Source organism: Engraulis encrasicolus, unplaced genomic scaffold, assembly GCF_034702125.1.
Source record: "Engraulis encrasicolus isolate BLACKSEA-1 unplaced genomic scaffold, IST_EnEncr_1.0 scaffold_51_np1212, whole genome shotgun sequence".
In the NCBI taxonomy this organism is placed as follows: domain Eukaryota; kingdom Metazoa; phylum Chordata; class Actinopteri; order Clupeiformes; family Engraulidae; genus Engraulis; species Engraulis encrasicolus.
The window spans coordinates 205,408-221,148 of record NW_026945830.1 but is presented as its reverse complement, the minus strand read 5'-3'; the positions used below and the strand labels follow the sequence as shown (position 1 = coordinate 221,148).

Sequence of the window (15,741 nt, the reverse complement as noted above, 5' to 3'; positions counted from 1 at the left end):
GGAAGAAAAGTTTTCCTCAATGAAGCGAAAACGATTATCTATACAAAAGCATGCTGCTCAAGACCAACATACCCATCTTGCACACCATGTTGGTGTTCTATTGAGGTCGACTGGGTGGCTAGATTAGTACCTTAATTGGAGTAGGTTTGTGTAAACACATCCTGTACACTCGGTGCGCAGACACAGGGCTCTAAATTAACACCCGGAAACCGGCCAAATGCTGGTGAAAATTGAGTTTGGCTGGTAGAATAGACATTGACAAACTTACTAACCACTTCGACCCATTAGGTAGTATGCATTTGGCCATTTTGGCTGGTTTTGAAAAGTTAATTAAGAGCCCTGTGTAAACACACACGCACGCGCACACGCGCACACGCGCACACGCGCACACACACACACACACACACACTACAAAGTAGCTGATACACCAAATTGAAATTCACACCGGCTAGTCTGTTTTTCCTCAGTTCTCATTCAGTATTTAATGAATACAGTGGAACAAATAAATACACAGATGAGACAAGCGAGAGGAGAAAAGGAGAAAAAAAAGGAGACAGAGAGATGTTCGAAGACCGCAAGAAAGTGGCTGACAAACAGGAACGGGTGTTACTTCTGTAGTTTATCATCTGGTTGAACGCAGCCAGCTGACCAGACTCCAAAACTACAAGTCCCATCATGCCTTGGGGCAAACAGGAAGTCATGTGGTCATGGCATACCCTGACTAGCACAGAAACTTAGACATGGGGAGAAGAAAGAAAAAAACGTAGAGGAAGTTGAAAGCATGGAACGGGTGAGCAGAAAAGGGGGATAAGAGAAGACGGGACACGAGTGGCGTGATGAAGTTGGAGTCATTCAAAGAAGAACTAACAACTGATAATAAAAAAAAAATAACGATACAAAAAATTGCTATTTAAACCTCTCGTTTTTTTGTCTTTACTTGAAAAAATACTTTTAAAAAGTAACAAAATCAATAGATTAGGTTAGATGAAGAGTGAGAGCGTATGCAAAGGACTGAACGACAGTACTAGGGGGTGGATAGGTGTATTGGGAGGGCAAGTTTCGGAGGTTAGTTGAGGGTGACAAGGACGTTGGCGTGACAACGGGAGGGGGCGGGGTTTAAGACGACGACGACTTGAGAGCGTTCTCTTGGCTTCTTCTCTTCACATCCCAGTTGTAGACGCGTGCCATGTCTGAGGACAGATGGTTAAGGAGCACAGCCACACAACCTCCGCCATGCTGACAAAGCAATGTTTTGGTGACAAGTCTTAAAGTTTCTTTTATTTCAGACATGTAATAGTTTAATCTTTTATCTCTACCTGACATGTTTCGACGGTGAGACTTCCGTATTCCAGAGCCATCTAATAACAGAGTTAGGTCACTCCCATAGACCTCTATGGACCAATCTTTCCACAGCAATGGCGGCTCTCATGGAGCCTCATGGAGCGTTAACATGGAAATCCCCATTGACTTTAGTTCTATTAGAAGTTACTTAGTTCTAGGAGGTGGCCGTAGAACACAGAAAATGTGGTAAAGGTAATGTAATTTGTTTGTACTTAATCTTTGTTTGGTATGTGATGGTTCTGTGTTAGTTTCCAACGAACAGAAGTGTACTGTTAAGAAACATTTTAATCTACGCGAATCACATCACCAACCGACTTCCTGGTTCCCGGTTTGCGCAACTCTTAGACGGCTCTTCCGTCTTCATCAGAGGGTCACATGGATGTTGATGCTGTGTAGGCATGACCTTCCAGTCAATATTGACATGTGAAAGTGAAAAAAGCGAAAGTGAAAGCCCATTGGGAAACTCCAACTCCCATTGTCATTGTGACACAGCACTCCACAGCACACAAGTGAACACTGCACACTGCACACAACGAAATTGCATTTATGCCTCACCCGTGCAAGGGGGCAGCCCTCAGTGGCGCCCCATGGGGAGCAGTGCAGTGGGACGGTACCATGCTCAGGGTACCTCAGTCATGGAGGAGGATGGGGGAGAGCACTGGTTGATTACTCCCCCCACCAACCTGGCGGGTCGGGAGTCGAACCGGCAACCTCTGGGATGCAAGTCTGACGCCCTAACCGCTCACCCATGACTGCCCCAATATTGACATGTTGGTCACTTGTGGTGGTGCAGCATGACTGCACGTCAAACATCAACATTCGCATGGCCCTCTGATGAAGACGGAAATAAAAGATACCACTTACATGTCTGAAATAAAAGAAACTAAGAATTGTTTTAACTGTTACACATAATGAATATCTAATTTTTGGTAACACTTAACATTAGTTACACTGTACATAACCAATCAAAAAAAGGAGAGTAAAAACTGTACCTTTTAGATAAGACTGAGGAAATGAAAATGGCTGCCTGACTCACTTACACACCTGAAGATTATGGGCATTTCTCAAAGCCTAGTGTTCTAGCCTTGCTAGGACGAGTAACGCCCATTTTCACATCATCGCCACTGGCCAATGTCCCAAATCTACCAAGTGCCACGCTCGTAATTCGTGGCATTCTCCAAGGCTACACTTGATGCATCCTTGCCAAGACAAAATACCCAGAATCCTTCACTTCTCCACGTTCGCGCTAGGCTTTTTTCTATTACAGGTGTGGAAAGCCATGCATGTTTAAGCACAATATATGGTATAATGTTGTTTCTGAGACGTGAATAGGTGGGTCAAAGACGTGCAAAATGGCATTGTCATTCAGTGTAACGGATGCCTTCTGCTGACTGTAACTGTAAAAAACATGACTCTTTATTTATTTATTGTTACAGGGAATTCATGAAAGCCTCGGCTGTCATCCATTCACTTGAAACAATCTAAAAACCATGTTTTTTTGCAGTTACAGTCGGCGGAAGGTATCCGTAACACTGAATGACAAAGACGTCTTTGACCCAGCTTCAAATAACTCAGAACAACTTGGTAATTGTGGCCATTGCGTTTGTGTTGCGTTTCACAGCTTTAGACTACGGACAATTTGTGCACGGTTATAAATTGAGATCAACATCCTAGTAGTTTTGTTGTGCTTTTCAAACATCCCCACTACAGAAATACAGCCAACCGGTCATGTTTTTACAGTTTAAAATCAGTTGAAAACAAGTGTTTAGTGGCCAACACGGAACTGCTGTGACGTTCACGTCCACGCTTTCAAGCATGTTCCGTTCATAATCATCTGAGATGCTTGTGAGGCTTTGAGCCTTGTCTTGCGAGTGCGTGACTTCCAAGGCTGAAGGACTACCAAGGCAAGCACACTAGCTTCGAGAAGAGCCCTATATGTATCAGTCTGTGGGGTTATTCAATTTACAGACCCGAGGACAGTGACAGCCCAGAGCTGTCACCTAAGTGTCACCTAATTAGCAGTATGAAAATGTACTGGCACCCAGGGGCTTGTGCAAAAATGGCTGTTCCATTTTGCACATGAATGCTGCATGCACACTTTAGTGACATCTTGTGGACTTAATGGTGACCTGCAACCAAACCGTACCCCTCCCTTTTTTCCTATTGTGTAGGAGTGTCTACGGTGGCCACCGAGGACCAGTAAAGGCCATCTGTAGACACATAGTGCGTTACAATATGCGACCTTGCCTCCTCCACTTGTGCTTGTCTCCTCGTACCAGGAAGTAATATGTCATGATGACATCACTGACCACAGCATTATATTTCAATATCTTGCAAAAGCTCAATTGTAAAGGCTTCTTCTCATTTGCAATTGGGATGGTGAATGAAAAACAGTCCCTCAAAAGTTGTTGTGGCTAGGCTGACAGCTGGGAAACTTTATCGTTTTCTCCACGAAGGAGAGGCCAGGAGGTGGGGCGAGGCCACAGGCACAAGTGGAGGAGGCAAGGTCGCATATTGTAACGCACTCACGCAGTGAGTATAGTCCGTTCTCAGTCCATTCTCCAAACTCCCGTCCTCGACATGTGCGTCTCTGACGCCCCACTGACACCACAACAACTACCATTCAACACAAGACGCTGAAAAAGGCTTTGGCCGAAATGTCTGTCATGCTAACCCACTGACACTAAAATGAAATACAAAAACTAGTCTCAAGAGTGCAGCTTTTCTACAACATTTTTTTTTCAAAATCTGTTTGCCCGTACCCAAACACCTAGAAAGAAACAGTTTGGAATTGAGTGCACTTTCTGGGGGGAAAAAAAGTCTTCCAGGCCTCCCCCTTCTTTCAAAAGGATACTGACTTCCGTGGTGGTGAATTGGTCTCGTAGGAAGTCCAGGTCTTCCTCTACAGACTCCAGGTTCTTGGAGGCCGTGCTGAGATTCTTCTCTAGGAGAGCTTCCGCCTCGTCAATGTCGTATTCAAGCATTACATTCGCCTGAGGAAATCGCACAGAAAAGTAGAAAGAATTTTAAATATTATAATTTACAAATTACAAACACTGAAAGTGGTATAGCCTCCCTCGTCGATGACGTTTTCAAGCATTAAATTTGCCTGAGGGAAATTGCACAGAAAAGTAGACAGAATTTACAAATAGGAATTGACATCATCTGCGTCCTTGAATTCTCTGCGGGGAAAAAAACACCACACCCTCTATTGTCCTGGGAGTACGTACTTGAAGGCAGATCTAAGAACACCCCCCCACCTCTGGTACTGCGCTTCCTGTTATGTCAACTTCGGCGCAGGAGAAGTCTAAACCTAGCTTAAAGTGATACTGTCCCATTTTTGGAAATAAGCTTATTTTACTCCTCCCCTTGAGTTAAATGATTGGGTTTTACCTTTCTCTTGTACTTTCAACCGTTCTCTGAGTATGGCAGTGCGAATTTTACCTCCATGCTAGCAGTTAACATTGAGTCCTATGAGACCAGCTGGCGGCTACTTGGTCTCATAGGACTCAAAGTTAACTGCTAGCTAGGTAAACTTTGCACCGTCATACTCGGAGAACGGTTGAAAGTACATGAGAAAGGTAAAATCCAATAATTTAACTCAAGGGGAGGCTTAATATGAGATTATTCTAAAAAATGGGACAGTGTCCCTTTAACAGCTATTATTTATGGGGCATTGGTTACAGTCCCTGGAGTAGTGTGGGGCTAGATGTCTTGCTCAAGGGCACCTCAGCTATGGAGTGCAATAGGGAGTGGAAGCATGGGATTCGAACCTGCAACCAGAGCTCTACAGTGCACAAATTTCACTGTGGAGGGACTGACACCCTACAGTAAATATTGTGTAAGATAACTGAACATTACATGTCATGCCAAATCTACTTTGCCCCATTTGCCCTTTTTGGATGGTAGAGTCGAACATGTTACACACACTTACCCCGAGCCACAAGCAGACTTTATCTGTGGGAGGGACTGACGCCTTACAGTAAACATTGTCTGCCAGCAGGAAGTGGGTGTCCATTGGCTCTGTGGTTTCCTGGAGACATGAGAATCAACCAATGAGAAATGGGCACACCCCATGGCAGACTATTGATTACATCATTACAGTACAATACAATACAATACAATTAGGGCTGTAACGATACACTCTACTCATTATTCGGTTCGTACAAAGTAATTTAGTTTAAGTCCTATCACTTGGCGGCCATCTTGGCTACGCTTCCGGTCTGACTATTTGGGATACTATTTCAGATTAGTCATGCGCGGAATTCCACGACATATGTTCTGCTTCACAGTCTGTGAGATGAAGTGGCCGCGGACTCTGTTGCAACCCAATGCGAGTAGCTACCCGATGTGAACCACACGTCATCAGCAACCGACCGGCTGAAGCAGATTCTCAGGGCATGCTGCTTGACTACGAGCAGTCGTAAAGGGTTGCATCGAGGCGGCGAGATGATTGGATAAGTGACAGCGCAGCTCAGCAAGCAATTGGCTCTCATTACCGGACAGGTGGTAGGGACGCCGACAAACGCCATGTTCGCGTAGCCAAATGCTCTCGTTCATTCCTATGGAAGGTTTTTTGAGTGTTCCCTCGCTCATACAGACTGTCTCTGGTTCACTATTTTAACTTAAGGTTCGATACACCCCAAGATTTCACATTAGCCAACATTTGAAAATCTGAAAGTTTATATGTAGAATATGTCACAAGAGGCTAATAACAATTTTAAAACGTTTAAATACAATAATCATGATGATTTGAAGCTTGGAAGCACTATCACTTCATATCATGAGTTTGTTTTCTGGACTGATGTGTAACAAAACTTTAAAAGGGTGTATAATGATACTGCCTCCTTGTATCGCAATACAGTATCGTGACTATGTGTATAAAGATTTCTCGGTTCGATACAATATCGTTACAGCTAAATACAATACAATACAATACAGCAACACAACCGCATGGCCGGAATTGTCCTTTGAATAGAATGTATGAAATAAAGAGCAGGACAGTACTCCAAGTCTTTTGCCCCGTTAGACGTTTCGGGGTTAACCTTCTTCAGCGTCGGGCAAACATTTCATCCAGCAGCTGCTCTCCATATATACAATTCAAGTGTCCCCAAGTGTCCACTCATCGCTTTTCAACCAATCGACATTGTTACATGAAACCGTTTTTAAAACTTTTTAGTTTTTCTCTTTCATTTTTACATTTTTCTTATTTGTGAAACAAAACCAAAAATACATCCCAAAAAACAATTCAAAACAAGTTCTTCATTTAGTCCATTTGGCATCATAGTACACCCCTTAAGCTGGGCTTACACTGTGCAACTTTTTGCCCGATTTTGCTCCGATTGGGCACTCGCACGACTTTTTGAAAGTCGGGCTGATTTCTGGCTCAATCGCAGGTCAATCGTGAGTCTCGCATCCTGCAAGCGATTTCGCCTCATGATTGTGCAATAACAGGGTCGCCAGAAAATCAAAACTGCTCTGAAGCAAAAAAAATCCTCTGCAGCCCCGGGAAACACGCGTGCCCTGTCGCACAGTCGGACCATTCTGCTCACATCCGACCGTCGGCTTGTATCGTGTGAGGACGTGAGTCGTGAGATATGACCTTTAAAATCGCAAAATTTCCTCGTGCAGTTTGAGCAGGAGCTTAATACCCACGCCTGAAAATATCGCACAGTGTATGCCCGGCTTTAGTTGAATTGATCCTTTGAAGAGAATCCCATGCGGGTTGGCTAGGGCTGTAACGATACACTCAACTCACGATTCGGTTCGTATCACGATTTTTGACCTACGGTTCGATACACCCCACGATTTCTGAAATGTATCTCCACTGAAGTTTGGAAACACTATCACATCAAATCATAAGGTTCTTTTCTGGACTAATGGGTAATAAAACTTTGAAAGGGCGTATCATGATACTGCCTCCTTGTATCACGATACAGTATCGTGACTCTGTGTATCACGATTTCTCGGTTCGATACAATATCGTTACAGCCCTAGGGTTGGCTCACCTTCTTCTTCTGCATGTGTTTTAAGATGTCTAATGTCTGCTTGATCTGTGGAATCTGGCTTTTCAACCTGCAGAGAGGAAAAGGGAACATCTTGGTGACTTGAACTCATACCCATATTACCAATGTCAAACCAAGCAACATCAAAAGGGATGCACCGATACCGATAATGGTATCGGTATCGGCTGCCGATACTGGTATCGGTATCGGCTGCCGATACTGCTCATTGTACTCGTACTCGTACTCGTCAAGCACTTGCCGATACCAGGAACGATACTGCTATTACACAAAACAATGCAAAATCTTGTCACGTTCTGTGGACTTGACAGTAGCATGGGAAAAAATTGCCACCTCATACATTTAATAACATTTAAATCTACATGGAAATGAACAATACAAATATCACAGGTGGAAAAAAACAAGGCCAAGCATTTATTTTCATTGTATTTTGGCGGAAAAAGGTATCGTATCGGTACTCGGTATCGGCAAGTACACATTAATGTACTCGTACTTGTATCGGTTTTCAAAAAAGTGGTATCGGTGCATCCCTAAACATCAACTGACAAAGTCAAGGAGGGTCCCGGGGCAACACTCCTTTTTTATTTCTATTTTTTCCACACGCGTGTTGCGCGTAGAAAAAAAAACAAAATTAAATATCAGTATTGCCTCGGTACCTTCCTTGACTTTGATGTTTCTGATGGCCTTTTCCCTTGAAAAGCACCTGCACAACACTTCATTGAGACCCAAGGCAGCGCTCTCCCACCTTTCTCCTTTTTAAAAACATCAACTAACATTTGATCTTTTTTCTTCCCCAAGTGAATAGGACAGGGTAGTGGTGGTCAAATGTAATGTTTTTTACTGTGCACTGCCATGAGCAGCACCACTGTGACTATGCTGTGTATGTGTGTGTGTGTAGTCTACATACGCCTGTCTGTTTCTTTTGAACCAGGTTGAGCTCTGAGTACTAAGTGTGTGTGTGTGTGTGTGTGTGTGTGCATATACCTACATACGCCTGTCCGCTTCTTCTGGACCCGATTGAGCTCTGTGCACTAGTGTGTGTGTGTGTGTGTGTGTGTGTGTACATCTCTAAATCCATTTCTTTAGGACCAGGTTGAGCTCTTTACAATAGTGTGTGTGTGTGTGTACCTGTTTCTTCCGGACACGTTGAGCTCTGTGTACTAGTGTGTGTGTGTGTGTGTGTGTACCTCTGTTTCTTCTGGGCCCGTTTGAGTTCTGTGTACTAGTGTGTGTGTGTGTGTGTGTGTGTGTGTGTGTGTGTGTGTACTAGCGTGTGTGTGTGTGTGTGTGTGTGTGTGTACTAGCGTGTGTGTGACTACCTCTGTTTCTTCTGGACCAGGTTGAGCTCCATGTACTTGTGTGTGTACTAGCGTGTGTGAGTGTGTGTGTGTGTGTGTGTGTGTGTGTGTGTGTGTGTGTGTGTACTAGCGCGTGTGAGCGTGAGCGTGTGTGTGTGTGTGTGTACCTCTGTTTCTTCTGCACCAGATTGAGCTCCATGTACTTGTATTTCTGGTACTGCTCGTCAAGCTTCCTCAGCACGGCGTCTGCAGTGTCATTACCCGGCTTCTTCATGAAGGAGTCCACATCCTCCTGCACAGACCAATCACATTACACGATACATTAGACATCCTCTAGCAATGGCCAATCACATTACATCACATTACAGTGTCGTTACCCGGCTTCTTCATGAAGGAGTCCACATCCTCCTGCACAGACCAATCACATTACACTATACATTAGACATCCTCTAGCAATGGCCAATCACATTACATCACATTACAGTGTCATTACCCGGCTTCTTCATGAAGGAGTCCACATTCTCCTGTAGAGACCACCAATCACATTCTTATTACACGGTACATTAGACATCCTCCTGCTTAGACCAATCACATTACACGATACATTAGACATCCTCTAGCAGTGGCCAATCACATTACACGATACATTAGACATCCTCTTGCAGTGGCCAATCACATTACACGATACATTTGACATCCTCTTGCAGTGGCCAATCACATTACACTATACATTAAACATCCTCTTGCAGTGGCCAATCACATTACAAAATACATTAAACATCCTCTTGCAGTGGCCAATCACATTAGTGTCGTTACCCAGCTGTTTCATGAAGGCAGCGGGGCAAGATTTGGCTGGTTAGCTTCGCCGATTAACAAGTCACAATTTTCGTATTTCTGACATCCACTTCGCTCCACTTCGGTCGGTCATGATGATTGGTGGGTGAGCAACCTTTACAGGTCTGTGGTTGGGCACCTCCATGCATCCAATGCCCGTCTTCCATACAGCTTTCTGATTAACCGTAAGTCAGACAATAACGTGGCACGTTATTGGCTGAGTAAACTGTCGGCGGAAACGACTCCATCTTTGAAGCTGAAAATGTGTTCAATTTTGGCTGAATTCACTAGCTTAGCATTTCCCATTGAAATGACTGGAGGCGGGACTTGTTCACTCTCTCCAGTTCTTATACTACCTCCATGCATGAAGGAGTCCACATCCTCCTGAAGAGACCACCAATCATATTACACGATACATTACATGCTCCTGCTTAGACCAATCACATTACATTACATCATGCTTACACCAATCACGTTTCATTACGTCATGCCACACCCTTCTGTAGTGGCCAATGTACATCACATTACATTAAATTGTAATTTACAATACATTACATTCTCCTCTTGACTAACAACTTCATTACATAACACTACACTTAGCCAAGGCCAATTCTCCTGCCGTAACCAACCACATCACAATACAGCACACATCCACCTTCAGTGACCAACCACATCACGTTATATTACCATAACCGTACATCACAATACACTACACTTTGACCATATCCTCAAGTGGACGTGGCCAAACAAACATTCCTGGTACACACATTACAGTTTGCATTGCACTACACTACACTTCTTGCTGCAGTGGGCAGCCAAAGCACAACAATGGACAGATATGCACCCCGGCAGGTCAAGTAACCCGCAGGTGACTACAAGAAAACAATAGCCCTCGTCTAAGCTCACACTGACATAATTGAGCACTCATGCGTTCGTGGCATGAGAACTACAATGGCATTGAATAGGATAGAATTCCTTTAATTTTTATATGATTTTCATTAGAAAATATAATATGCTAGGATGAATTCAAAAGTTGATTTAAACAGGTAATGGCAAAAATATATATTTCATGTTTTCCAAATGTTTCCATCTTTAGGCTAATGTATCTACTAATACTAAGGTTGATTGATTGATTGATTATTGGCATAATGTCAGCTTCCCCTTGTCAGGAGCACTGTTCTTCCTGTGGTCAGTGTCAGTGTCACTAATGTATTTCCAAATGTCTTATTTTGTAAGAGGGCCGTGATAATAAAAAAAACCGTTAAGTATAATGGCGTGGATACACCCATATACCACTGATTGATAGCATCTGTCAAGTGCGCCGGTGGCAGCAACACACGACATAAACCACCGGCGATGCACGGACACAGACAGCTGTCACCGCCACTCCCTTCTAGAACCACATCCATTCTACTGCACTCACTAGCATTCTTGCTAACGTGATCCCACCCTGCCCGACGACGACCCACCCCAGCCGGTTAGATGCAGTACTGCAGCGTCCTGAAGAAGGAAGCTGTCCACCGCCCCTGCCCTGGACTTGCACGAGTGAGATACACATGGCTAGACTATCATCCAACCCCGACTAATGGTGACAGACAATGTTATGAAGAAATCAGTGGGACTGCTAAGAAGTAGTTTTAAGCATGCTAGGCTAGGTCCCAGGTTTAGCTTGTGGCCATTCAATCATACGATATCCCAAGTGTGCTAGCCAAGTTATGTGAGCCACATTTCGCTATACAATGTGGTGGTACCCAAGACAACCGTAACGCCAAACTGTCTCATGGCCACATGGAGTAATAGCCTCCCTTCACAGTCCAACTCTAGTAAGGCCTTGCCAGTGTTTACACAATACCATAAATCCAAACGCCTGAGTCCAAAATACTAAAAGGAATCTGGCGATTGCATGTCACCGTAACTGCCATAAAAGGATGTGAATGAATAGCCTATGACTTGGGGTAGGTCCTCAGGAGGGCTCAAAAGAGCAACCACGAGAGAACACCAACTTCAGGGTTCTTTGAAGATTTGCGGATGGTGTTGTGACAGCTTTGTAATACGCACCACAAATATCGCCTCGGGAATTCCAAGATGTTTTTTCTTTGCCTCTCCGGCATTGCCACTTTCTATGGTCGTCGCCATTTTAGGAAAGACTTGTGACTCTTCCGTCTTGCTCCTTCTTCTCCTCGCCCTTTTTTGATTGCCTCAGGGAATCTGTAAACTGTGAGAATCAGCACACGCTGGTGGTAAGGGGTGGTACTGCAGTAGTTGGCTATCCCAGGCCAGTGAAAGATGAATGGGTGTCAATGGAGTTTCCTACAACCTTAAGTTTTATCTCGTTGTATAATTTTTCGCCCAGAAATATTAATATTCAGTTTGAAGCTAGACCTAATAAGAACACATTTGAGTATTGTTTAGAATTTTTACAGGCTATTATTGGTTACGGTCCTTGGGGGAATCAGGTGCCTTGCTCACTCAGCTTGTGTACATGGGGCATTTAATTATTAATTAACTCAATTTAATTCAGAATAAAAGCATATTAACACCACATACTTTTCTCCTACTGGTAAAGTTGGGATGATTTGCAACCTGCTGATCCTAAGACTAAGTACCAACCTAGCCATTATGCCATGTGCTAAAACTTCTTGGCTCAGAGTGGGGATAACAGTGTAGACGGCAGAATGTAATGCTTAGGAAAATACTTTATTAAAACTGTACATTTCCAACATCCAAAGGTCAGACCATTCATTAACCCAATAGTGAGGTGCACATCAGTCCTGTAGGTTGTAGCATTAAAAGAGAGAAAGAGAGAGAGAGAGAGAGAGAGAGAGAGAGAGAGAGAGAGAGAGAGAGAGAGAGAGAGAGAGAGAGAGAGAGATGCGGCTCTGTGATCAGGCTGGCTTTCCTGATCACAGTACAGCTATAAAAGTAAGTGGGTTGAGTGCAGTGAATTCACACACAATATTCGACATCAAACTTTTTTCGCCAGAACCAATGCCAAGGTCATACCTGTAGCTAGCTAGGTACAAAAAAAAACACATACCGGGACCATACTGGAATGTTTAATATTTCATTTCACAGATTTAGTCTAGTGTCACATGGTTTGATAGAATTGTTTTCTTTTTCTGTCTTGTCACACTTTGAATCTGAATTGTGATGTCTGGTGGGACGGTGTGCTCTTCTCGTGTCCAGTCCTCTTCACACAGACACTTCATTTCAAATTTGAACCGTGGCATCTCCGCATATGCACCTTCAGCGTGGCTTTAGTATCGTAGGCCTTGGCACACCAGTCACAATAGAAGGCTTTCTTTCCCGTGTGAGAGCGCATGTGGACCATGAGTTGGCTTTTCCCGGGGAAGACGGCCCCACACCAACAGCAGACCTGCAGGCCCTCCTGTTTGTGGTCGAAGCGGTGCCGTACCAAAGCGGTCGCACGAGAAAAGCGTTTGTGGCACAGGTTGCAGATGTGCTGCAGACCGGTCGATTTTTTCGTTTTCCCTCCTCGGCGTCCCCGATTCGTCTTAGTATGTGGTGTTTCCTCATAGCCTGACGGCTCTATCCCAGAGGCGTCTGACCCTAGACTTTCTGTCTTTGACCGCCCGGGTACAGATGACATGATGTCTTCAAGTTGAGACGTCTGAGTTTGACTGGACACCAACATGCCTGGCTCAAACTCCAGTGCACCGAAGTCACTCTCGGACCTGGTGAAGTCACCAGGATCTTCTGGTATTAAAGCTGTGGTAGCATTGTCCAGCTCCTCTGGTTCTAGCTTTTGGTTTCTAGCTGGTATTAAAGCTGTGGTAGCATTGTCCAGCTCCTCTGGTTCTAGCTTTACCCAAGAGTGCGCTTCATACTCAACTCCATGGCCATCATCACTGTTGATGGTACCTGCAAGTCAAAACAGCACAGGTAATGACATGTAATGACATGTATTCCTTCCTTTATTGTACTGTCATTAGGACCCCCTCGAAAATGAGATGCCACATCTCCAGGGGTTATTCTCGAAATAAAATAACAATAATAAAAAAAGTGACTTGGCCTAAAAGGATGACTCCAGTGTCACAAAACAAGATAATTTGCACAGTATAGCCTTTGTATGAAAACTTCACTGTGCATTACTGAAAATTAGGGATGCAAATTATCGATTAATTCGTAAGTCTTATCGATCGACTTACGATTAATTGATAAGTGGCGTTTTCCCCACGAAATCTCAATGTTTCTCGGGAAAAAACCTAAGCTTACTAATCAAAAATTTTGTATTAAAAATTGAGATAAAATACCACATTTAAATTAATACTATATTATAATTAATAATATTCTTTAATAGAAAAGGTGATTTAAATATTTCCACTATTCACACCCCTCTTCACACACTTCATATGCCCATTTCACCTGGGTCTCTTGTCAGTTGAATTGTCGATTAATTGCGATTGATGTTTTTTAATCGATTAATGCATCCCTACTGAAAATGCATTTTTTTCTGCACAGCTGCAGTGTTGTCCTGCCCACCATATTGCGTTATGCATTTTAAGTGCAGTACTTGTGTAACATCCAGAATCAATGTAAGATATTTGTAGCCTACACAATGTGTCTTGATTTTTCGGTGACATGTGCATTTTATAAACGTTTCAAAAGCCTGTAGGTAGCATGAGACGGCGTTGATCATCCACGGAAGTTGCTCAGCTAGTGGTCCTCATCCAAGATCAGTGGACATGGCAAGAAGGTTTGCTGTGTCCACCAGCACAGTGTCCAGAGCAGATAGAGATGCCACAAAACATGCCAGTAACCAGGGGACATGGAGGAGGCCATAGGGCAGTGTACAACCAAGCATCTGGAATCGCTCCTTCCTTGCGACAGGTGTCACAGGAATGAAACAACACTGCCAGAGCCCACCAAAATGAGTTTTGCGGGCTGATGTGCATGTTTCTGCTCAAATGGTCAGAAACAGACTTCATGATGTGTCATCTGGTGCTGATCTTGGATGAGTAGCCCTACCACTAGCTGAGCAACTTTAGTGGGTGATAGACAGAGCCTCATAGCAACTTCAGGGGTGTAAAACTGTCAAAATGCACGAAAAAGAGAAATGCTCTGTGACACTAGCTACCTTGGCAAAATGGCTTCACGACAAGTATTTCCTGAATGGGCAGACTGAACTTGCGAGTTGTTGCACTGCTTTGGTCAGTATAAAGGTTTCATCGTCAAAATTGTTCGCCAGAGTATTTTCCACTCTCTCTCTCTAGTTTCCCTATGATGTTTCTCTTGTGTCAAACTCACCTCGGTATGCCTCCAGTGTCTTTGTGAGCTGATCAATGTGTCTCTGCTTCTTATTCAGTTCTTCGATATAGGCAGCAAAATTGCTCTCAAATAACTTCGTGATTTCAGAGGCAGCCTTTTTGGCAAAGTCATCCAAAATAAACGCAACACGAAATTCTATTGTTGACATCTTTTCTAACGACAGTAGATCTACGACTGTTAGTCGATGTTGTTCAATCAATAAACCGTAAAACCAAGAACACCAACGCCTTCCAAATCAACTGGATAATTGAGTTGATTCCTTAAACTATATTTTTGTGACATGAACTGATATATGCATCAAACCACACAAAACCTAGCTCTATTTTGATTAGTTTCCAAGTAGTCTGCATGGAAGTCTTCTTTTGTTGGCAGATTGTAAGGAAACAGGATACTTCCTGCCACCTAGTGGTGTGGAGGAGAAAATGAACCCACCCTCAACATTGTTTGATCTGATGCTCTGAAAATTACCAATAGTGTAGGCATGTCTTCAAAAGAAAAAAAAAATTGTGCCACCTTTATAATTGTGGTGTTGTGTTGTGCTATACATGTGATTGTTGGGGAAGCTGAGTAGGCCTAACAGAAGTGTCAGGAGACACTGAAAGAACCCACTTTTGATAATAACAATTTCTCCATAAAGTAGCCTAATGAGAAAATCGTTTTGGAAATGCCCTTTTTCTGTCCGTTTTTTTCTGTCTTTTAATAATTTGTCAAGTTCTGTTGCCTGCCACATTGATCCCAGTATTTTTTAATTAAGCGGGCTTGCGGAGCAAGGACCATGCAGAGCAAGGACCATGCAGAGCATGGCCCTTGCAGAGCAAGGCCCGTTTATAGTAATCTCTAAGTCCTGTTTTATTATTATTAAGCGGGCTTGCGGAGCAAGGACCATGCAGAGCATGGCCCTTGCAGAGCAAGGCCCGTTTATAGTAATCTCTAAGTCCTGTTTGATTATTATTATT

General features: G+C 43.6%; 2 protein-coding genes across 2 annotated transcripts; both read right to left on the bottom strand.

The window, feature by feature from the left end:
• Positions 1–454: 454 nt before the first annotated feature.
• On the bottom strand, positions 455–11,685 carry vbp1 (von Hippel-Lindau binding protein 1). The gene is made up of 6 exons (XM_063193667.1): positions 11,555–11,685; positions 8,830–8,954; positions 7,350–7,416; positions 5,276–5,374; positions 4,196–4,334; positions 455–1,190 (listed from the first exon to the last, which is right to left on the bottom strand). The coding sequence occupies exons 1-6, from the start codon at positions 11,630–11,632 to the stop codon at positions 1,117–1,119; spliced, it is 582 nt and encodes a 193-aa protein (XP_063049737.1). The 5' UTR covers positions 11,633–11,685; the 3' UTR covers positions 455–1,116.
• Positions 11,686–12,536: 851 nt separating this feature from the next.
• On the bottom strand, positions 12,537–15,129 carry LOC134444332 (transcription factor Ovo-like 2). The gene is made up of 2 exons (XM_063193664.1): positions 14,765–15,129; positions 12,537–13,378 (listed from the first exon to the last, which is right to left on the bottom strand). The coding sequence occupies exons 1-2, from the start codon at positions 14,931–14,933 to the stop codon at positions 12,702–12,704; spliced, it is 846 nt and encodes a 281-aa protein (XP_063049734.1). The 5' UTR covers positions 14,934–15,129; the 3' UTR covers positions 12,537–12,701.
• Positions 15,130–15,741: the final 612 nt, after the last annotated feature.